The 23,723-nt window shown below is 37.7% G+C and overlaps 1 protein-coding gene across 1 annotated transcript in view; it reads left to right on the forward strand.

Moving 5' to 3' along the window:
* LOC146425019 (potassium/sodium hyperpolarization-activated cyclic nucleotide-gated channel 1-like) overlaps positions 1-22,427 on the forward strand; it is a 66,028-nt gene extending 43,601 nt beyond the window's left edge. The window contains exons 3-5 of the mRNA XM_085042114.1: positions 3,857-4,097; positions 18,284-18,448; positions 20,305-22,427. Of these exons, the coding sequence (XP_084898240.1) occupies positions 3,857-4,097; positions 18,284-18,448; positions 20,305-21,128 (1,230 nt within the window). The 3' untranslated portion in view covers positions 21,129-22,427. The remainder of the gene's footprint in view (positions 1-3,856; positions 4,098-18,283; positions 18,449-20,304) is intronic.
* The last annotated feature ends 1,296 nt before the right edge of the window (positions 22,428-23,723 follow it).

Genomic DNA, 23,723 nt, shown 5'->3' on the forward strand with positions numbered 1-23,723 from the left:
AGATCTTTCAAGAACTTTTCCTTTTTTATAGCAACAGCATTTTCCAGTCAGTCTAACTAAGAGCACTACATTCATCTAAAATTTTTCTGGAAAAGAAGTCCTAAAAACTTTTAGAGATGCCATCAGAAAACCCCAGTCACATCAGGGACAGCCTTGTGACTGCTTTTATAACATCTTGAGATGCTTCAGAGCAGCCATCAAGAAATATTGAACCCACAAAAAATGATTAATATCTGATGCTTTAACATCCATTTGAAAAAATATCCAGGAAGGTTATGATGAGTAATAAACCCAATATACTACAAAGGAGCAGAAGCCAGTATAATTACTGAACCAATCTCTTATATAAAGCAGACCATTGCACCTCTGACTTAATTCTTGTGTAAGAGATCAGCAGCTGGAATAGATCAATGCTTGCTCCACGTAGGTCTAAATAATTCTTGCTCTTTAACAATTTCAGCTATATAATGCACTCCTAATCCCTTCCTCAGGCTTCATTTGGTATTTTCTTCCCTGATCCTTTCCTCAGGCTTCATTTGGTATTTTCTTCAAGAGGAGGTGAGACAAAATCTCATTTAATTAAGATATCACATTGGGCAGCATAGTCTGATTCCAGCATAGCTCCAAAACATTAAAAGAAAAATATGAGTGAACAATTTTTATATGTACAAAATGTCACCTCTTAATTTTTCACTTTGCTTTTTGTTACCTCTCTTTTAAAGCAAGGAACTTTTTCTCCTAGTACTTTCTGAGTTACATAAAACACTTTCATAATCTTTACTGTTTCTTTCTCCCCAGGATGATATTTAAAGTAATACACAAGAACCTGAAATTGCAGAACTGCCTGTGATTAAGACTCAGGGAAATGTATTTCACTTGCTCTGAATGATCTCATATTTAAATAAAAGAACACTTTAAAGAAAAACAAAGCACTTAAAAATGACACATTTCTTTCTCCCTCAGTAATTTTCCACCTTCTAACATCTTAAATAAGGGAAGTTTGTACTTTAGCACAAACTTGCACAGAAAACTAATCAACAAAATGAATGCATTACTAGGAATAACAGCTGAAATTACCACAGCAGGGTAGTTTTGTAGCTATGTTGGTACCTTCATTAAGCAACTCAGGCTGAGCAGGATAATGTGTGTGTATACATGAGTATATCCAGATACAGATTATATAATGCAAGAGAAGGGTAGTCAGAAGACTGAGGCATAAAAGGACATGAGATTCCAAGGGTGAAAATCCTCTGTCAAGGGTGTGTTTTGTTGGGATTCCCAAGATGAGATGAATTCCTTTCTGGGTGGGCTGGACTAGCTCTGCACAAAGGAGTCATCCAGGTTTGAATTCTCCCCTCTCTATATATCATGTATGATGTATCCTATCATACTGTTAAAATTACCTTATGGATAACTTTTTTTTTTCAATTTTCCTTTTGTTTACTTCCATCTGACCTACTTCTCAGCTTTCACTCCAGACACCTATTCTCCAGGTTTTGTGTTCCCATGCTCTCACTTTTCAGCAATTTCCATTTCTCAATCTGTTTTTAAAGTCAAGCTTACTGCCTTTTTTTTCCTCTAGGTCTTTGTGTTCTTTCCTTCTGTTTTTCTCCCATTCTCTCTTTTGTAGTACTACTCCACCTAAGTCTATTTTACTCTTTAGTCCTAATCTTGATTGGAGTTGAACTTGCTGCTCTCCCAGCCTTTTCTGTGCTTCCCCACCAGCTTCTATATAATTTCCACTCAATTTTTGCTTTCTTTAGTAATTTCCTTTCTCTGCATGGATGGGCACGCAAGACAAGCTATTCACTTTCAGAAACAGAAAACAAGCATATAGCCTACTGAAATGTCCCTAAGCAAGACAAGACAAGTAATAGTTATTGCCAGCATCAGTGGAGACAGCAGCAAGGCAGTCCCACAGGGAGCTGAGGGCTCCTTATGGGATGCCACCATGCTGCTAGCAGTGGGAGAAGAAAATAACTTTCCTTTGGGAGGGAGGTGGTGGCTGGAGCTTTGCTGAGAAATGTAGAGTTTAAACAAGAAGGAAAACAAGCTTCTCCTCATGCTTTAAAAAGACAGACAGTTGGAATCTCATCATGACATTTATTGCCTCATAATTAATATACTTAGAGGGTTATTTTGGGATTACCCCTTTTGACTTACTGACTCAGCAGTATTCACAGATTTGAATGTCACCTATCTGGTAGTTCACACCTTGCAGTGCTGTTACTTGAGATAATTTTTGTATTCAGGCAAACAGAAGATATCTGGCATCAAATTTACCATGTGTTTTTACAAGGAAGAATAGTTTGCAGGGTGGTTTATGAGACATTTTGTTCCAATTTGCTAAATCCCACTAGATTTATTTGGAAAGGATGTAACTGTGCAGGGAAAGGTGGTTGTTTCTTCACTTTCTTCACTCTTCATGCACTTGGTCTTTAATTGCTTAAGTAGCCAATAGGTTCACTTCAGAGGAGGACTTCCAGTTCTTTCCCAGATCCAAAGGGACTGATTTGAAGAATCAGCTGTGGTTTTGTTGCTTATGGTGTGAAATTACCTGAACTTCCCTAGCATGTCTGCAAGCAGGATATTACATTGTGGGACAAGGAGAGGAAAGGAATTTGTCTGATCCATGGATAAGTGTATCAGAGCTTCCAGCTCAGGGAGTTGTCTGCATGGCATATAAGAGATATGTGAGACAGCAGATGCATGGGAAGTTGTAAAAGCCACTTCCAGCAGGAATGCAGTCAAGGAAATTAAAACTGGTTGGTAGAATGTCTACTTTACATCAATCTTGAAGCTGTGGATTAGTGTAAGAAATGATAGGGGTAGGCCACTGACAATAAAGGCATATTTAGTTTTGCAAAGCAGTTAATTGACTACTGGCTGTATTTTTCTTTCATCTGCCCTGTTTGCATTTATATACAGATGATTATATTTGCTCTTCCTGTCATGTTGGGTTTGCTGCCTCAGTAGATATTGCCTACCTGAGCCCCTCTCCAAGTGTAATACTGATTAGCCTCAGTTTTTCAATACAACATTAAATCCATAATGGCAATTTACCATGTTAATTTCCTAAGACAATGTGAAGTCTGCAAGAATGAACTTGAAAATATTTCAGAAATTGTTCACAAGGTTTTCTTTCAGTTTTTGTTTTTTAATTTAAAGCAAGTGTGACATTTACAACTTTTTTTCATACTAATCTTTTCCTGTACATGTGTTTATAGTGTGCTTTGTAAATATAAACACAGTTTCTCCTTGGTAGGAGAAACCCTTGAGGCCCTAGAAAAATAGTAGTGCTTTCTGCATATAGGGGTCTACTTCATACACATCTCTTTGAAGGGCAAGGAATGTATGTCTCTGTGTTTATAAAATGAATTACTAGAACTGGAAAGGTAATTTTGCTGTGGATTTCAAGTATCTAACTGTAATGTATATTTATATTACCACTGGATATGTTCAGAACTGAAAGATGTTACTGGTGTAATATTTGGAAATGCAGGGCTTGTATAACTTCATCACTTACTATTGTCATCAAGCACTGTAGTTCCTATTTAATTTTAATCTTTCTGTCATATTTTCCCTTCAAACTCCAACAGGAAAAATAAATAACATGTGAAAAGTCACCAGAAGAAGACAACCTTTAACCTCAGAACTACAAGTCAGACTGCACTTTTGTTTCCATCAGTTGACTAGAAACAGATGAAAATATGTTACAACGTGAGGACAGAAACACAGAAAAGTCCAATATGAGCATAAAGAAATTCTTTGTGAAGAAAGCAGAAAGTTTTTTTTCAGTGTCCATCATATTGTACATATTTATTGACCATTATTATGATGTTTCCTTCCCATTTAGGAAATTGTCAACTTCAACTGTCGGAAGCTGGTGGCTACAATGCCTCTTTTTGCTAATGCAGACCCAAATTTTGTGACTGCCATGCTAAGCAAACTGCGATTTGAGGTGTTCCAACCTGGAGATTATATTATTCGAGAAGGGGCTGTGGGTAAGAAGATGTATTTCATTCAACATGGTGTTGCTGGTGTCATCACCAAATCCAACAAGGAGCTGAAGCTGACAGACGGCTCTTACTTTGGAGGTGAGTAGGACCTCTACTCTAATAACCCTGGAGTGAATGCACTAGAACAAAACAGATAACAGTCTAAAAAGAGATTTCTGAATAAGTCAGCTAAGAGTCATTTGCCTAGACAATTCAAACTGCAGTGAAGAGTATGCAAAAGGTTTCTGAATAAAATATTCAGTCTCCTTGCTGTTGTGAGGACAACTATTAAAAATGCAGAATGACCTTCCATAATTTTGAAATAATTTTGAATTAAGAGCACTATTATTTAACAGACAGTATTTAAATAAAAATATAATCATTTACATAGTAATTTCATAGCTTTTTAACAGTAAAATTGACAGGATTAATCTTTGATAAAGAATACAATTTTTTGAGTCATAAATCTAAAGGTAAAAATCCTAGAGCATTATTTACATGGGATTTACATTTGTAATTAATAAATATTTCAAGATGTTATCAGTGCTTTTTCACTGAATTTTAGCACACATTAACATTTATTCTTCCAGTATATACGATGAGAAATTGGACTTCCTATCTGACTAGGTAGCTCTCTAACAGATGTGTATTAATAAAAAGCAGGCATGAATTTTAATCCTAATCAAATTAATCTGGTAATCCCAATGAAAAATAGTTTTTTGCTTAGATGTAGGCATCTGAATATTTATATTTTGATGAAAAGAACTGCTTTTCTTACATATAATAATTGATGACTTAAAATAATTGTTCCTTCTGACTGTAATATGTCTTTGTGCAATAGAATAGTTGTCTGCTTCCATAAGCAGCAGCGTTTCAGTAGCTGCTTGAATATTTGCATGTGTACCACTGCTGCCCATGATAGTTATACTTAGCTGGTCATTTTGTTAATTTTCTGTTGAATTCCGTGAATGATCCCAGAACTGACCTGAACGCTTTTCAGAAAATGGTCAACTGAATGCCTAATCAGTGCCATTTAGCTGATATACTAGGGGGGAAGCTAAGAAAAGTGAATTGGGCTCAGTGTTTGAATTGGGCTATAGAGTTACTTAACTAATCCCATTTTAGAATAATACGCTAAAGCAACTCCTACTGATCTGGCCAGCAGACCTTGTCACTCCGAAGTAGCCTCTGCAAGGTGATTTGTATCACCAGTATTTGCAGAAGCACTTTGGTAAAGAGGTCTTGTGCTTATCCCACAGGATTAAACTGTAGATGCTGAAGACAGGGGATTAAGCAGAAAGAAAAGGTAAATGCTGAGGACGAAGAAACAGAGCAACCTTGGCCTTGGTCTCCTCTATGCTTAGCAGTGCCCTAGTTTATGAAAATGAGTTTGCAAGAGCCCGCGTGCTGAATCTGGCCATAATACTCCTCTGAACCAGCAGAGGATCAGAGGAGATTGCACATGAAAGTATTTTACATAACTGTCAGCCTGTTGTTGCAGTGCAAACAACTATTTAGCTCATCCTGTTCATCTGCTACCCTTCTTAATAGGAATGCAGACCAAAAAAATAAGCTACTTGCAATATCCAGACACTACAAAAACTTACTACACTACATACCAAAGCACTTTTGCTCATCCAAACTGCTGCTGGGATGAGACAGGTGTTGCAAAAATGGGTGGTAATGCATCCAAAGCCCGACTGCTGCTGGGGCAAATGGAATGTAAAGGCTGCTACTGTAGCATGAGGGGTGCGGAGAAAGTGCACAGGGATAGAGAACCTGAGAAAGGAAATGCTCTAAGATCCAAAGTGCTGTGGCTCAGGTCTGCTGTTAATTTCCAGAAGTGTATTTCCAAGTCAGAAGAAGACCTATCTGTCTCAGAGAAGCTGGGGATGCCTTATCCACGGAAGTGTTGAAGGCCAGGCTGGGCTGGACCCTGAGCAACCTGATCTAGTGAACAGCATCCCAGCCCACAGCAGGGGCATTGGAACTAGATGATCTTTAAGATGCCTTCCAACTCAAACCATGCTGTGATTTCACAATTCTATGAGTGCAGCTGAAAAGAGAGGAAACAAGCTGCAAATCAGATATCTGTGAATTGAAAATGTTTGGTTTGTCAAAGTAGAAAATAAAAAACAATTTAACATTCTCATCTCTCTGGAGAGCACTGGCTTACCCTGAAACATGTATCAGAATCTGAGAAAAGCTTCCTGACCAAAGCAGACTCAAGAAACATTGCAGTGATAAAATAATAAACTGTAAGAGCAAGGCTGCATTCAAATCATAAAACCAATAATCACTTTTTTGCTTAATGGAGACATGAGAAATCTGAGGCTGCAACTCTCTTGAAGAAGAAGCTCCTTATAAAAACAGATCTGTATAGCTCCCAGGTCTGACACAATACATCAACATTTGTGCCCCCTGAAGCAAGTAAAGGGCACACAGGTGCCATGCCTAAACAGATACTTTTTCATTTTTTAAATGTCTTATGATTTGAAATTTCCTTGTCCCAGCTCAGAGATGCTAACTTCTGTCTGACAGGTATGTCCCAGAGCTGAGTTACCTGGGGGCCTTGGCTCTGGAGAGATTTCTAGGCTCACCTCCAGAACTCAGTGGAGGGTTTCATCAGCATCCTGCCTTGGATTTGGAAAGCATTTATCAAACTCTATATGAAATATTTCTGTGCTAACTACATTGTATCAGTAAAAAAACTTAGGTAAAAAACTCATCAACAAAAACAACCCTTAAGTTGTGGGAGAACTGGAGATTAGTGTGAAAGACAAGATTTAAGAAGAACCAAAGCCAGAATCACTAGTATTTGGGAGTGGCTTGAATGGAGACCTCTAGGAGAATGAAATCTTGGGAAACCACAAGTTGCATTAAAAACTAGGAAATATCTTGAAGCTTGAAGACCCACATTGAACATTTAAATTCTCTAGTAGGATCATTGTTTTTAATTAAAATCAGGCTTCCCTATAGATCTGGTCTAATAGGAAACTAGATAAATCTTTGGTAATTCTTCTCAAAGAGAACATGCCTGGATAGCCACCAAAGGAATAGATGAATCAGACTACACCTCTGCTGTACATTTTCTGTTGATTTTTGAGGGACATGCAAAGTGGTGACAGTAGAAAGAACCCTCCATAGATCTGGGCTTGATTACTGTCTGCCTCCTTCCCCATCTGTGCTCACTGGTTTCTCCAGGTTTACTCCTTTTGGGAGGGAAGGAGTAAATACAAGATTGTAACTGCAGAGATCTAGTGGTTTGTTCCTTGGTATTTCTGTGGGAAGAGCACTCTGTCCCTTGACCTTAATGTATGTTCATAAATGTAATCTTCTTGAACTTTGTGTGCAGGGGCATTATTTTGCCCAGAAGTGTGTAGGATGCTACTTTTCATCCCATTAAGTGTTTTGGTTTTTTTTAGACTGCTGGTTGAAGGACATTATCATCCTACATATCTACTACAATTGCTAATAGGAATTAGAAAGCAATTTCTGGTACTATTCCTTTCTCATAGGCCATATTCCCCCATCCTTCTGCTGGCATATATAGAAAACAGTAACTTTTTACTGCCTTACCTTAGAAGCCCTGTCCTCACATGGAATGCTCATGTGGGTTTTTATGAAAGGGACAGGAATTAGAAAAGGAAGAATACATGAAACTAATTTTCGCTATACTGCATAGTGACTACCACTGCATAGTGATTTCTACATCAGTGAAATTATGTAAGCCACAGTTACCAGTGAAGAATTATGGGATTTTAATACTCTATAGCTGCTTTTATTGGATTTAATTTTAATTAAACTATATCTCATTTTTTTGAAACATCAGTGGATTTTTTTTTCTATCTTCCTTCATTTTTCACTCTCTGTTTGCTAATATGTCTCCTAGTCCTCCATTATTAGGACTGGGGATGGCTGCCACTATCAGCACAGCAGTAGACCACAAGTCTTTCTGGGCAGGGCTGCTCTTGGTCTGCTCAAGATCTGGGTGTTGATCAGACCCAGGTGCAGCACCAACACTTGGTCTTGTTAAACCTCATGAGATTCCCATGGGCCAATTCTCAAGCTTGTCCAGGTCCCTCTGGATGGCATCCCATCCTTCAGGAGTGCCAACAGCACTGCTTGGTTTGGATTCATCAGCAAATATGCTGAGAAAGCACTTGATTCCTTCATTTATTTCAGTAATGAAGACACTACACAAGACTGGTCTCAATATGGCCCCCTGAGGGACACTACTAGTCATGTCCACCAGGGCTCTGAGGCATTGACCACTGGCCTCTGGATGTGACCATGCAACCAATTCTTTGTCCAAGGAATTACTATCTTCTTCTGGCTGCCTCTGTAGGGAGAGCAACATTTGAATGAGGGTCAGGTGAGAGTGGATGGATGGTGTGGACTATGTTAACATGTAGGACAAGACAATAGGGAACAGTGTGGGGAGCAAGAGAAATGTCAACAGAGAAAGGACTCTGTGGGTAGGAGTCAGGTTGTGAGTGATGCAAATAAATAATAGAAGGGAAAATAAATAGTGTAGGGAAACATCATGGGCATGAGATTGATGGGAAAAGGAGGAAAACACAAGTGGCAGCACACATCTGAGCAACCTCCAAAAGCTGGAAAAGAGGGAAGGTGCTTACACCTATCCCTTTTGTATAGTGAGTAAGGAAACCTGAATGCATATGTGTTTGCAGTTAAGCTGAATTGAAAGCTTGAGATCAACACACTTGAACTCAGCCTTCCTGGGATGGAGCATATGAATCAGGAGGCAGGTGAAAAATGTAAACAATTGTTTTTTGAGGATATTGTGATTATGAAGTTTAATTTTTTTGTCATCTTGTCCATGGTCCTCAGTATCTACAGTTTACAAAACTGAAAATACAAAATTAACTACACAGAAGTGGATAATAGCAGCTCCTTCATTCTTGTTTTCTCTGTCTCAGTTCGTATTTGTCTTTTTCTTTAATATCTTGGTAGTTCAAACTCATTTATGATGTAATCCCAGTAATAAATGGTAGGGAGGAAATTGCCAGATTTCAATCCTATTGAACATTTTCCTCTCAGTACCAAGTGATTGGATTAGAAATTACTCTTCTTGTGACAGGAGGAATAACTGAACAGATTGTGTAGTAATTCCTCACTATACATATAAAATTTGTAAAATGCAAAGATTTTGACATCTTTAGAGATGAAGCACAAGAATATGAGTCTTTTGCTTATAGAAAAGATTAGTTCATCACTTACTGGGACTTTACAGAGCAGAAATATTAATGTATCTAATGAGCCTAATACTAATCTAATTTACCTTATACCAATACATATTGATAGAAAGTGATTTAACACCACTGCTGTGTGACAATTCTGACTTTTGCTGTGCTAAATTGTTTCAGAATCATTCCGTAATAATATTATATAAGTTGGTATTTCAAAATCTCTGATAATTAATCACATCAAATATGCAGGACTGTAATAAACTAAAGGGAAATTTGCTTTAATAAAATTAATCCTTTCCAGTGATCTCCTTCCTCTTACTCAGCTGGCCCTAGGTGTGGCGCTTAGGGCTACTTGAGTCATCACAGTGAGATCTGGCCCTGCAATTTCTCCTTTCCTTCTGGAAAGGCTTTCTGCTCCCTGATGCCACGTGAGCCTCCACTTCTCTGCATAGCCCTCACCCTGGACTCAGTCAGATGGTGTTCCCAGGCACTCTGCTACAGACAGCAGGCTCCTGCTTGGAGAACAAAAGGGAAAAGCAGTTTTCTGCCATTTGATAGCTTGCCTGAGATTTTTACCCCTGCAAACATAAAAGTTTTAAGTTGTCCCAAAGCTAGCGCAACAGACTTTGATGAGCAGGAGTGGTTTCCTGAGGTCCTGTGCCCCTGTGGAGTCAGAGGAGACATTCAGGGCAGGCAGTCCTGATTCAGATAAGGACATGCTCAGCTGCCTCCATGCTGAACTGGTGTGTTAGAGTGGGGCTGACATGCCGACAGAGAGAAGAAGAAAGGAATAAATCTCTCACTACCCAACCAGTAAGGCTCAGCACAGCTTACTCAAAGGAGCATTTCTGGGAACACGTTCAGGACTCTGCTGCTAATTCATTTGCTTTCTCACTGGTGGACAGAGGCCTGATTGTTCACTGTGGTCTCATCCTGCTCTTTTCTGTAGTCACTGGCAAAATTCCTCTCAACCACAAAGGACACAAGATAAGACTGGTGTCCCTGCTATCTTTTCCTTTCTCCATCTGTTTTCCCACCTGTGTTTACACAGGCTTTCCTTCATGCAGCAGCCCAGACATATGTTGCAGGAAATTTAACCCCTTTTTTTCTGTTTTTAAGAGATACTGTGTTAGAGCTGAAGGAATGCCAATATTGCCCAGGAAATCCAAACTGAATTAAGTAGGAAGTGCCAATACATTTTTATTAATTAGGTCTGGGGGCCCCATGAACGTTTTTTTAGTTGAAGGAGTTTTCTAATTCCAGTAGATAAGTTTGCAGTAATTCATGCTGCCCAATTTTTGATCTATCCCTTGCAGATCCTGTTCCCCATTGTTTTTTTCCCCCAGTGAAAACCCCAGTAGTATCATGCCACTTGGAGTTAGTAGATATATCAGGTTTTAGACTAACTGAAACTCATACTGCTAAATATTTTTTTCTAACAACTTCCAGGTATGTTAAACATGAAGAAATGAATGTGACTTTTTAAAAACTTTTTATGATGTGTATATATGAGTTACTGTGTATTAATATGAAACTATTATTTCATATCTCTTGTACTGTAATAAGAGACAAATACATGTTTTATTTTACTTATTCAAAGGCAGATATCACTCTCTGTGCTTCATGTCATCACTCATCTAGCAAATTTATCTAGAAACCAGATTCTCATTGCCATCTTCCCAAACAATATCCCAGAGACATATTATAGCATCTTTTCTTTTTTGGTTTATTTTTTGTAACATGTAGTTCATGGAATACTTTCAATTTTAAATGTTTTATTTTGCTTAAATTATTTAATGCAGCTCTAACATTTACCCTTCTGCACTTGAAATTCTAATAAACTCTATCTTGCATTTGCTTCAGCTTGTAGAAGGCCAATTAGACAGAACTTCTTTGACCTACCTATTATTTATGGAGCTTTTCCCCCTTTCGGAACAGTAACTGTCAGTATATTTTAGACCAGTGCAGTGGAAAATAATACCATGGGAAATGTTGAGTCACTTTAGATTATATTTTGCCACTTATTTTTTTCTGGTTACACTCTAGGTGCTTCCTTTTGATAGAATACTTTAAAAGATTTGCAGCATAATACTAATTATAAATACAAAAAATTCTGTTGAAGTGCTTTACATATGGACAATATGATATGATATATAATTTTAAATTTTGCAAAAATACTGCATATGGCTAGCCCTTATTCAAGGTAGTGGTGGATTAAGTCTTTCAATATTCATGCCATAATACAAATAGTTAATTACAAGTAGCCCCCCTGAGGTGTGATTATTCATATTCTTAATGGCAAGAACATAATTAAATGCTTTAAGGGAGCAGATCTCCAGATCTCCATGCCAACTCATTTGTAAAATATTTTTCAGGTGAACAGTATAGAACATTTTTCTAAAAATACTGTCTGCAAGAGGGCCTAAAAATTAAATATCTTTTTGGCACAGACTAATTTGCCATTTTTGAGGCTACAATTCCTCATAATATTGCATAATTTCTTGTTCACAAGAAATTGTTGTGTTGTTCTTTTGACACCATGTTTGATACAGAAAATAATATTCAGTCAGAAGGACTTCTTGCTATTCAAAATCAGTATTCTTTTTAAAAGTCCAAAAGAATTTTTAGGAAGACAGTATGAAAATAACTTACTCTTTTATTCTAAAAGGTAGAAGTTTATTTGAGTTTCAAAGTTTTATTAGTTAGCAAACATAAACATAAATTTAACAGTATTCATAATAATAAGCCATAAGTGTTGAAATCTAAAATCATAAATAGATTATAGTTCTAGTTCTGCAAATTCATGAACAGTATACGTTTTAAATTTAAACTTGATACATACAATAACTAGACAAAAGTAAAATCCCACATAGCAAGCATGCCTTGGAAATCTAATGTGGTCAACACAGATAAACCAGAAGAAGATTTTGCAAGTACCTTCAATTTCACACAGTAGAATTTTATCTAAATATTTGAGTTTACATTAAATATTTAATCTAAATATTTAATTCAGAACTGACAGTCTCTGATAATTTTTTAAATAATTTAATGGAAAAAAAAGAAGTACAATGTTTTTATAGCCCACTTTAATTCAAGTTGAATAGTTTAATTTGTAACTGTTATTGTTTGCCAAACTCAAGGTTACAAAAGCATACTACTAAATACATAAGAAACTAAGTGGCTTTTTTCAGTAGGGAATAAGCATCCATCTGAACAAAAGTAGGAGTAAAGCAATTACATAAAATAACTTTTGGCCTTGACACAGAAAGTATGAAAACTAAATCTTTACTTAGGATGTTATCTTATAATCTAAGCTTAATTATTGTTTTTTTAAGGCAAATGAAATTATTATCAGTAATGTTATGAGCTTTTACAAGATAATAAATAGACTATATTAGTCTCTCTTTGTAGAAAGAATATTTCATTAAAGCAGGAGAAAAATGCATGGATGCTCTATTATAAATAGCATTAAAGATAAAATATGCACTTGCATTTCTATTTTATAAAATTATCCTAAGCTTCTGTTCTATTTAAGAGAGCTTTCTCAGAAGAATTTGATTGAACACTGGAAATAGGCATGATGTAAGAAATGTTCATAAGACTGGACACAGCACTCAGTGCCAGAGTCTGGCTGATAGGGTAAAGTTCGGTTAAAGGTCAGACTTGATGATCTCAGAGGTCTTTGCCAGCCTCAGTGATTCTGTTACTGGCTTTTGTTTGCTTTAGTCATGAAAAGTTTGCCACAGCTATTTTCAGTACCTGCACATGGAAAAAAGCAAAGAGAGGTCAGGATGGAAAATAAAATGTCTCTGGTCAGGTAACTTGCCACTTTTTATAAAGACAAGAAAATGGTTTCTCCAAGGTAAATGGCATAAAAGACACATGTGAAGATAGGTAAATAAAGGAGCATACTCTCAGCGTTGTTGTCAAACCCTAAATAAATACTAAATGTTTCTTAAAATAAGTATTTGTCTATAAATTCTATCAAAGTTTGGGTCAATGAAATGTAGGCAGTTCCTTCCAAATGAATAATTTTCTCCCAAGTAAATTTTTGCTATCTCCTTTGCTACTGTTATATTAAATTAAATATGATAAATTAAACAATGAACATGCAGAGAGCTCAGGTGTTGGTCTTCAGAGACAGAAAAATTCAAATTACTACAAACAGGCAATAAAATTTCAGCTAAATTAACCTCTAGGGGTTTTGCTTGTTTGGGGTTTTTTGTTGTTTGTTTGGTTGAGTTTTTTAATGGATGACTAATAAGGGCAAAAGCTATCACAAATTACAAATAGACATATTTAAATTTGGTTCAGGTAAATAGTTAAAAAAGTGAAAAAAGACTGAAGATGGGATATTACAGAAGTTGGTTTTAATTCTAATCAGCTATTTTCAGTCCCTCTTCAAAATAACAATTACTCAGTCACGTATCCAGGCTGTTTTATGATCTCCAGATGATGAACTCAGATATCAGAAAGCAAGTCTACAGACAATTATTGCTGTCATTTTTTAAATGAAGAGGTCATGCAGAGAATATCTGCTAACTCAAACTGACTTGTCTGCAATTCCATATTTAGTGTAAATATTGTGGCAAAAGCTGCAGGTTTTGCATATCTTTATTTTGGACAGTCCAGATTACAAATCTGGTTGTAAAAGGCAGGAATTATCTCCATTTTCCTTCCTCCTTAAGTTCTACTCACTCTCCCTTGCTGTAGAAATGTTCCTCTTGAGCAGTGACTGTATTTTACGATTTCTTAAATGTAGGACTAAATTTTTTAGAAAACAGACTACTGAAACTCATTTATTTGGCTCAAACTACATTCTGAGTAATTTCAAGACCTGGTGGTAGTTATTTTAGTAACTATAACAAAAAGCATCATGTCTTGGGGTTTACCATTCTGTACACTGGTGATAATATATTGAAAGATAAAAAGAACACATCAAAAATTAGAAAAAATATAGAAAAAATGTATTTAATGTTTTCCAGAGTTTATATATAAAATGATCAGATGATGAATGGAAAAGTATACACTCTCAGATAAACTGTACTGCTTCTCAGAGTAAAAAAGGAATTTTTCTAGGCTGTATAAAGTGGAAACTGGAAATTATTGCTATGACAATCAGTGGATATATACCCATCCAGCAAAGACATCAACATCATGCATAAGAAATCATCATACATAAGAAATGTCAACATTATCAACATCATACATAAGAAGGAGATCAACATCATGCATGGTGCTAGTGATTAATCTCTTCCACATCCACAGCAGTTATTTCTTGAAGAAAAACGCTTTTAGGAATCACATAGCAACAGGGTAGGGGAAAAACTATCACCTACAGCGTATCAGTACAGTCCATAAGAACAATGAACCTGGTTTCAGCTGGAATCAAAACTTGATCCTTACAAAAGGCCTATTCATCCTAATTCTTTAAAATTCATCCTGTGGGCTATGTCACTCACCTTAACTCATTCAGATTTTCCTGAAGTCAGCCTTCCTTACTGCTGTCTTCCAGGTATGCAGAATTTTCTATCCAGAGTGTTCTGTCCCATTAATGCAATACTAAAATACAACCTATTCATTCCCCATTTTACGAGATCCAGATATGGGCAAGCTTCTTTAGAAATTCATGGTGTTCATGGTGATTCAGCTCTTGCTGAAATCCTGCCACAGAATCATAGAATCACTTAAATTGAAAAGACCTTTAGGATCATTGAGTCCAGCTGTTAACCCAGCACGAACCATGTCCCATGTATGTGTGCAACTGATATACTGGTGATTGGTTTGATTATTATAACTTTCAGAACAGGCTTAGCTTTCGACTTTTATCCCTGCACTTTTTAGGCAGTGTCTTCACAGTAGAAAGTACATTATATCTGAGCTCATTTCCATATTCTTTTGAGATGTGTATTGTTCTGTGGGAAAGATCTGATCCTAGCAGATCACAAATTATGATTTTCACAAATTAATTAATTACATTTGCATTAAATATGGACTGTAAGGACAAATGAATGTTTTTAGCATCACTCAGTGCTTTCAAACAGTCACTTTTCATTAGGGCAGTGATTGACATTTGTTTCATAGTGTTCTAGGGAACCGTTGTCCAAAGAGATTAAATAAATAAAGTAAAATTTGCATTCAGAATTGAATTACAGGTTCATTGTAGCTTAATACATAATTATTAATTGGAACTGAAGACATTCTTTTGTTTGGAAAGGAAATGTAGTATTTGATACACGGAAAGTGTCAGCATGAAGGCAATACACCATGCCAAATGCAGATGGGAATATTAGTGAGTAATATGCTGCCGACACTTTATTTTTATGCTAATAGAGAACTTTGTTTGTCCAAGCTGCTTAAAAATAGTCTGTGCCTTTTGTGTTTCACTACACACTCCTGTGCTATTATTGTATTTCCTACTCTATTTAAATCAATTGAACATCAAGGAGAACATAATTATTGAGGGCACCTGGTGTACTTGATGCCAGTAAGACTCATTTTAAATATGCCGTGGATATTTTCATTACTTTGTTCTTTTCATGAAAAACAAATATGTTGGTTTATTTAAATGAACACAAGTGTTTAATGGGAACATTTCAATATTCTGTGTTCTCCCTCTCTGGTCCAGGTAAGGAAGATTTCATGTACTATGTTTTATTCTGCTTGAGGGTCTGCTCCAAACAAATAGGGGACAGATTACCACATACAATTAACAAACACAGTAGTCTTGTGGACAGACTGAAAATGACGCTATTGATACATATAACAATGCAATATAGATGATATGTTAGTGACTAAAATACAGTTCTAATCAGCTGGGAAACACTGCTGGAAATGCAGTACGTGGGTATTCATCACACAGGATCTTTTTCTGTAAGAAAACTGTAGTTCACCTTTTGAATGAGTCCGTTCAACTGGAGTGAGGAAACAAAGCTTGCTTTGCTTCCTGAGCAGGCAGGCTCTACAGCAGCACTTCCTGATAAGTTTGTGGGCACTGGGACATTTGTTATATATTTTCTGAGCCATTCCTTATTATATTATCTAACTAGTAGGATTATGGATATCAAAAGCCTTCCAGACAGCTGAGGGTTGACAGAGTCTGCAGATCATAGTTTTCAGTGATTTTCTTCCATTCACCTTACTTGACAAGAATAATAAAAGATGAAAGAAGAAAAAAAGTAATTATATTTGTTGCAGTAATATTCATGAATTCCATGGTCCTATTGTCCTGTGATGAAATCTAACATTGTCTCTTACAGTTTCTTCCCATCATTCCTGTTTAAGCAATCTACAATACTGTGGTCAAGATCACTAATGATGAAAACTGTACTTTCTCTAATTTTTTCTGCACTTTTCAGAATGATAGGAATTTAAGAGATGCTTGTTATGTGTGGGGGATTTGATGCTTTTTAAACTCAAGTTTTGCCAAGAGTCGCAGAAGACACCTCCTTATGTGTCTTGTATTGTTTGCAGCAATTTTAATTGAAGAGAGCTGAAAATCAAGAGGTGATCATTAGTCACACAGATTTTCCAGACAGTTATCTCTAAATTTACCATGTACTGTAAAACTTTACTCTCTGTGAGATCCAAAGAATATCTGAAAAAATGGAACAGATATTAACTTCATTTAACTGCTCCCTTTGGGCAAAATGTCCTTCTCACTCTTGAAACTAAAATGCAGTTGATTCAATCCAAGGATAGGAGGTTAGGCTAAGCTGGATGTGAGAAAAGGAAGGACTGACTTCTGTTATACCTGGCTGGGTCTTTACAGTAAGCTGTTATTATTTCATGGACATCAAGTTTTGTGAGGGACTTTAGGTCAAGACTCTTACCAGTGTTCTCTATAAATTCTCTACTCTACTCTCCCAGTGGCCTCTGTAAATTCTCTCCAAAGCTGTTGGGGTTTAAGTACATTCTGTGCTAGCACTGGTCTAATGTTAATTTACTTTGATTTATCCACTGTAATTTAAGCATCTTATCCCCTAAGCTTTCAGGGTTAGGTGGCATGTGGAAATTCCTCAACACGAAGTATGACACAAAAAACCATCAAAACCATCAAAGTTCTTCACATTCTAGGTTAATAAAAGATATATTTATTAAAGACATGCAGAAAAAAAAAAACAACCTCCAAACCAAAAAAACAAATAAAAAATAATTTTGTTGGTACTTCGTAGAACTGAAGTCTGCAGAATGATTTATTATTTGGTTTTCCACACTTGAAAATTATAGTTTGATTGAAATTGAGCATGTGATGGACAAAAAAGCAAGGTAGAAGACTGTTTCCCACTTTTGTATTTAAATATGAAGTATGAACTTGCAGTTCCTGACTGCTGGAACTGAGTCGGGAAACTCTCACCCTGCCTCAGCTCAAGAATTCTTGATAATCTTGATATTTCTAAGTGTGTTCTTACTCTCCAGTTTGAAAACAGGATCAACTCAAACTACTTTTTGCAAATGGCTTTCTAATTTTCTGTATTTAAATCTAAATACATAAATAAATATTCTATCCCATATGTTTTGCTGTTACGTGCCTCAGAAGTTGACTTTGGCCTTTACGCAGTCACCGTGTTACTGTGGGTTTCAGAATTAGTAGTCAAAAGTTGGGGGCTGTTTCTTGGGACTAGCACATCACATTAGCTTAGTAAATCTGGTGAACAATTAAAGGGATTGGTCCTCTGTGGCAGCTGTATATTTAAAAGAAAATCAATAGAATCCCTTGGGTTAATTCAGCACTTGGGTTAATCAAAGTCATGATCCTGTGTTTGACAGCTGATGGGTCATTTCTTAGAACTTGACGCACTATTTTAAAAAGGCTTGACAAAATCAGAGCTCAAACTGAGAAAACCTATAGGCAGCACTCTTAAAGGACATGAATTATTCTTTCAAAGTAGCAAAAATAGAATCATATACCTTCAGAATTGTCCCTGCAACCTTATGTAAGCAGCAATAGAAAAATTGCTGCTGAGTACTAAATTATTACTTGTTAGCACTGAGTCAATTTCTAACTCTAAAGTTTCACATGGTTCAGTAACTTCTTTGTTTTCAGTGTGTGCTGAATTTTTCTCTCCCCAGAGATCTGCCTTTTGACTAAGGGCCGTCGCACTGCCAGCGTACGAGCAGACACCTACTGTCGCCTGTACTCCCTCTCCGTGGACAACTTCAACGAGGTCCTGGAAGAGTACCCCATGATGAGAAGGGCCTTCGAAACGGTGGCAATTGATAGACTTGACAGGATAGGTATTTATTTTACTTTTTTGCATATGACTCATCCTTAAAACCCTTTCGCATTTTCTTTCCCTTGAGCTGCATGATAAAATACCCCTCTTTAAAAGTTTTTCTCTGTCATACTGCAGTAAATGTTTTCTTGATCTATAAATAACACGTGTGCAGACAAGAAATTTTGCAATCTCGCTTTTAAATAATAAAAACCACCGAGTTTTAGAAAGCTCTGGTACTCCTCTGAGGATTATTTTTCATACTTTAATTATCATTAGTATTATTTATTAATCCCGTAGATTTCTTTTGCTGCCTTCAGCACTTGATAGGATTTATGCTGTGTCACGAGCAGTAGATGACATTTTCCTAAATAAATTGCTTACAGATGACAGCTACAATGCTGGGAAGAGCTGAAGCCTCTCAGCACTCACACCCCCCTTGTTTGTTGAAGTGAATTAATCCTTTGCAGCAGGGCTCTCATTTTCCTCACAACATGGGCACTGCTAGCCTTGATGGCTGCACACTGGCATTGCTCAGATCTGCCCGCAATCAGAAAAGCAGGCCAAATATATGCAAGTGAAAGGCAGAAGGGTATGGCAGATTATCAAAACACAAGGTCTGAAATTGCTGTTCCAATATTTTGGACCTCTCTAACAGGACATTGTAGGCAAAATATATAGTCTTTGGTGAGGAGAATTGCACTCTGATCATCATTATTGACACTGGTTTTAAAACACAGCTATGCAAAAAAAAAAAGAAAACAACCAAAAAACACTTATCCTGTTTGGTGGTGTTTCCTCAACTTCAGAAGGAAACTTCAGTATGAGGGTTTCTCCACATACCTACTTCTCAATGCAGTTGTGCTTGCAGTTACTTCAAAATTAAACCAGAAAGAACTGCAGGGAACTGTCACACTGATTGTTCTAAGCTGAAGATGTGACTTGGATAAAAGCACAGTTTCTTTAATATTGGGAAAGAACTGAAATACAGGTACCCAGGTTTCTAATTTCAGTAGCGCTGGTTTTTATTTTGCAGACTGTGAGCACTCAATGCATTAAACTCCTGCAATTTGTCTCTCAAGACTTTCTGGAAATGTAGTCCCACTCTAAGTAATATGTACTTGAAAAATATTATCAGTAAAGCCCTTTCTGTTCTTGGAGTAGCAATCCCATCTGCAGTATTTTATCAAAAAAAAAGAAAAAAAGAGCAATGGAGTGCCATTGTGTTCCTGTGCATCTGATGACTCAGACAGACTCACGTCTACATCTTACAGACACTGTGAGCCATCAAGCAGACGTCAGGTCACAGTGTACAGCCGTCTTTACCGTGCAAGCAGGTGTCACATTATCCATGAGCTCGTATTAGTTCACAAACACTTAAAAGGATGATTTCGTGCTAAACGGCGGTCACTAGTTACTGATGTCTAGTAACTAGCTCCCAGAAATGTGCTAAATGTCAGATGTACTTTTAACATATGTAACTGTTTAGTGGAAATTCAGACAATTTTGCAAAGAGAAAGATGATGTCGATGCAGAGCACGATGACTATTTCTGGCAGTTGTTCAGGAAATTACGATTCTTGCGTGTAATTGCAGTAGTAACAGTAAACTGCAGGTGAGGAGGCAGAGGCAGGCCGGGTGCCGAGCGCGGCGGCGCGCCGAGGGCTGAGGGCTGCTGAGGGCCTGCTGCTGGTGGAACAGGGCCGTGGGGAGCTGCCGCAGTGCCCGGCGGGGCACAGCCCCTCCTGCCGCGGGCTGGCTGCCGAGCAGTGCCCTGCTCAGCCCCCGCTGCCTGCGGGACAGGTGCTGAAACATAAAGCCACAGTGGAGCTCTGCCCCTGCGCCTCAGGCTCACTAACTCTTCTGCCTCTCTGCGCAGGGAAAAAGAACTCCATCCTGCTGCAGAAGTTCCAGAAGGACCTCAACACCGGCGTTTTCAACAACCAGGAGAACGAGATCTTGAAGCAGATCGTGAAGCACGACAGGGAGATGGTGCAGACCATCGCCCCGGTGAGCCTGCAGCAGATGCCAGCCCTCAACTCCAGCAGCTCGGCCTCGTCGCGCGGCAGGACACAGTCCCCTCCCGTGTACACCACCAGCAGCCTCTCGCACACCAACCTGCACTCGCCCTCGCCCAGCACGCAGCCGCCACAGCAGGCTGTCATCCTGTCGCCCTGCTCCTACACCACGGCCGTATGCAGCCCGCCGGTACAGAGCCCGCTGGCCGGCCGAACTTTCCAGTATGTCTCGCCGACCGCCTCGCAGCTCTCCCTCATGCAGCAACAGCAGCAGCAGCAGCAGCAGCCGCAGGCCGCGCAGCAGCCGCCGGGAGCCGCGCAGAAGAACGAGGTGCACAAGAGCACCCAGGCCCTCCACAACACCAACCTGACGAGGGAGGTGCGGCCGCTGTCCGCCTCGCAGCCCTCCCTGCCCCACGAGATCTCCACGCTGATCGCCAGGCCTCACCCCACCGTGGGGGAGTCGCTGGCCTCCCTCCCGCAGCCCGCCCCGGGCCCCGGCGTGCCCCCGGCCGGCCGGGCCAGCGTGCCGCAGCGGGTCTCGCTGTTCCGGCAGATGTCCTCGGGAGCCATCCCGCCCAACCGCGGCGCCGCGCCGCCCGCAGCCCCGCTGCAAAGGGATTCTTCCACAGTCTTAAGCACAGAGCCCGAGGGAGACAAACCGCGGTTCGCCTCAAACTTATGATCCCTGGTGACTGTGAGCAACAGACTTGCAACAAGCCGAGCACCATCCCCCGAACTGTTTTAGCCTGTTTCCTAACGTGCCCCAGCAGTCTACTATGAGAAAAATAATTTAGACAGCTTTGCCCTATGTAACGAATGTAAAAGTTTTATATATATATATATATCCAAATATATATATATAAAAGCAATTAAAAAAAACTTGTTTGAGTTCATGTCTTCCTTTTTCACAACCATTACAGAAGATTAAATTTAGCTCTAATATTACTTATTTTTAACGTGTTGACTTTAAAATCAGCCTAACGGATTTCTCTGTTCAGGGGATTGGCTGTTTTCATGGGGAAATTGTCAACACTACGACAAACTTCAAACAAGTATATTAAAAAAAAAAAAAAAAAAAGAAATATCAATTTAACTAACACATAGCACTGACCAAGTGATATTCTGAAATCTTTGTTACTTCATTTATTGCATATACGTTGTTAATTTCTCGTGAAGAATTCAGTTGTTATTTCTCATTGCATTTCATATGTTAGCACCATCCATTGGAATTTAGATTGGAAAAGCATTATTGCAAACATGTGCAGTCTAAAGGGTGGCACTAGCACTCCTCTGATAGGTTTAACCTCATGGCATGTCAACCCTTCTGGTGTTTAAGCGAATTGGGTGGACTTTGATCTTCACACTGCTAAAGACTTTTCAAAGACTAAATATTGCCATTGTAAATAACTTTTTAGACCCAAGCAAAAATAGCTGCTGTGTGGTGTACCATCGCAAGGTCTTTGTTTAGGAATTTAGGTTCCGCTTTTCACTTCAAAATTTACAGTTTTAAAATTTGTTAAAGCTAAGTGCAACACAACTGTTAAATTGTAATGCAATGGCTTAAAACCTACAGTGTTACTTTTACATGCAATGTTTTATGCAAAATTGTACGCTTGATCCTGCAAACTGCTTGTACTTCACCAATACCATCACTTTTCTTCTTCTTGCCCTCAATAGCATCTGAGAATATTCCATGCATGCTTTGGAAAAAAAAAAGACAATAAAAATAGGTTTGGTCAGTAGGAAAAGGCTTTACGGTATCTTAGAAAATAATAACCATTCATTAATTGTGTCTACCTTGAAATTCCTATAATGCTGACTTTGAATCTCTGGTTTAAGTCTAGAAGTGAGGTTTTTCATTTAAAGGATTATTTGTAAACCACAGCTTGATTTAGACTTTCAGGTGCTTTCTGTGTCTTCACTGTAGTTTTGTAGTTGACTGTGGTGTTAATTTACAAAAATAAATATAATATAGCATCAAGTCTGTCTGGAAATGCACGATTTGCTCTGTGTATATTGTAATTAAATGGTTAGTATATCCTAAGGCATGTAGTGTCAAACATAGCCCATAGGTATGAGGTTTATTATTTTTTATGTCTTCAAAACAGAAAGGAAATGGTGACAGAAAGCAGGGTTAAAGCATACTGTTTTGTGAACATTTTGTTTTGTTTGCTCAAACCTTCATATTATCTTATCCACAAAAAAAAAAAAAGAAAAAAAATTCGTAATCATTTGTGCCTGATTTGTCACATTAAATAGAGATTGAAACTAAATGTGTCATAATTTAACTCACTGAAAAATCAGCATTATGGATATGATACAAGCATATATTCTGTTCCTTGAAACCCAGCTGACTCTGTTAAGGAAGTGAATGCAAAGGAGTTCTTCTCTTCCCATCAATGCTGAGTTTAACGATGCATGGAAAAATTAAATAACATCACAAACTACGTAATGCAGTGAATCCAGATGTACTTGAGAGCCAAGTAAATACTCTAAAGCTAACAGAGCTTGAACCCATGCTGCCTGTTATACCTTTTACTGAAGTGGTACATCAAATAAAATTTTTAAAAATCTTCCATTTTTTTTGCTGACTCACATTCACCAGTAAAGATCGATGTAATTAACCCACTAACATGCTGCTGCCATTAATTTAAGTGACCTGGAGTGGAAATGGGGAAATGATTGTTTAAAAAAGTGTCTCAAACATTATGGATACGCTGCAAGACCATTTATTTATGAGTACAATACCCCTTATATTATTTTAATGCTAACAAATTCTGTCAGTTAATTAAGATCATATACTGATCTTGAAAACTGTTTAAGGTTTACATTTAATAGGAGAAATGGGGTTAGTAGCAAAATATTTTTATATATATTTTTATTTTATTTTAAGCACTATGAAGAAATATTAATTCACATGGTCTTTCAGTGAAACCATAAATAATTTTTAATGACTTTGTAATAGAGTGGACAATATCTAGGATTTGTATGTTAATTTAAAAAAAATGGTACAGGGTATAAAATTATATACGTATATATATATATGTATGTATGAATGTATATATACTTAGATTAAGAAACAAATGACTCACATTCCTGTAATATAAAGGTCCATTGCTAGTTTCAGAAGTGACCTATTTTCTCTGTACATAAGTAAGCCCATAAGTATGAAATCTCACATCTGTACAAGATGAAATGTATTAATGAAAAAGGTTGGATCTTACTGCTGCTGGGAAGACTATAGATCTGGTTCTTACAATAATTGTACGATCAGGGA

The sequence above is a fragment of the Lichenostomus cassidix genome, chromosome Z (genome assembly GCF_008360975.1).
Source record: "Lichenostomus cassidix isolate B80296 chromosome Z, HeHo_3.0, whole genome shotgun sequence".
In the NCBI taxonomy this organism is placed as follows: Eukaryota; Metazoa; Chordata; class Aves; order Passeriformes; family Meliphagidae; genus Lichenostomus; species Lichenostomus cassidix.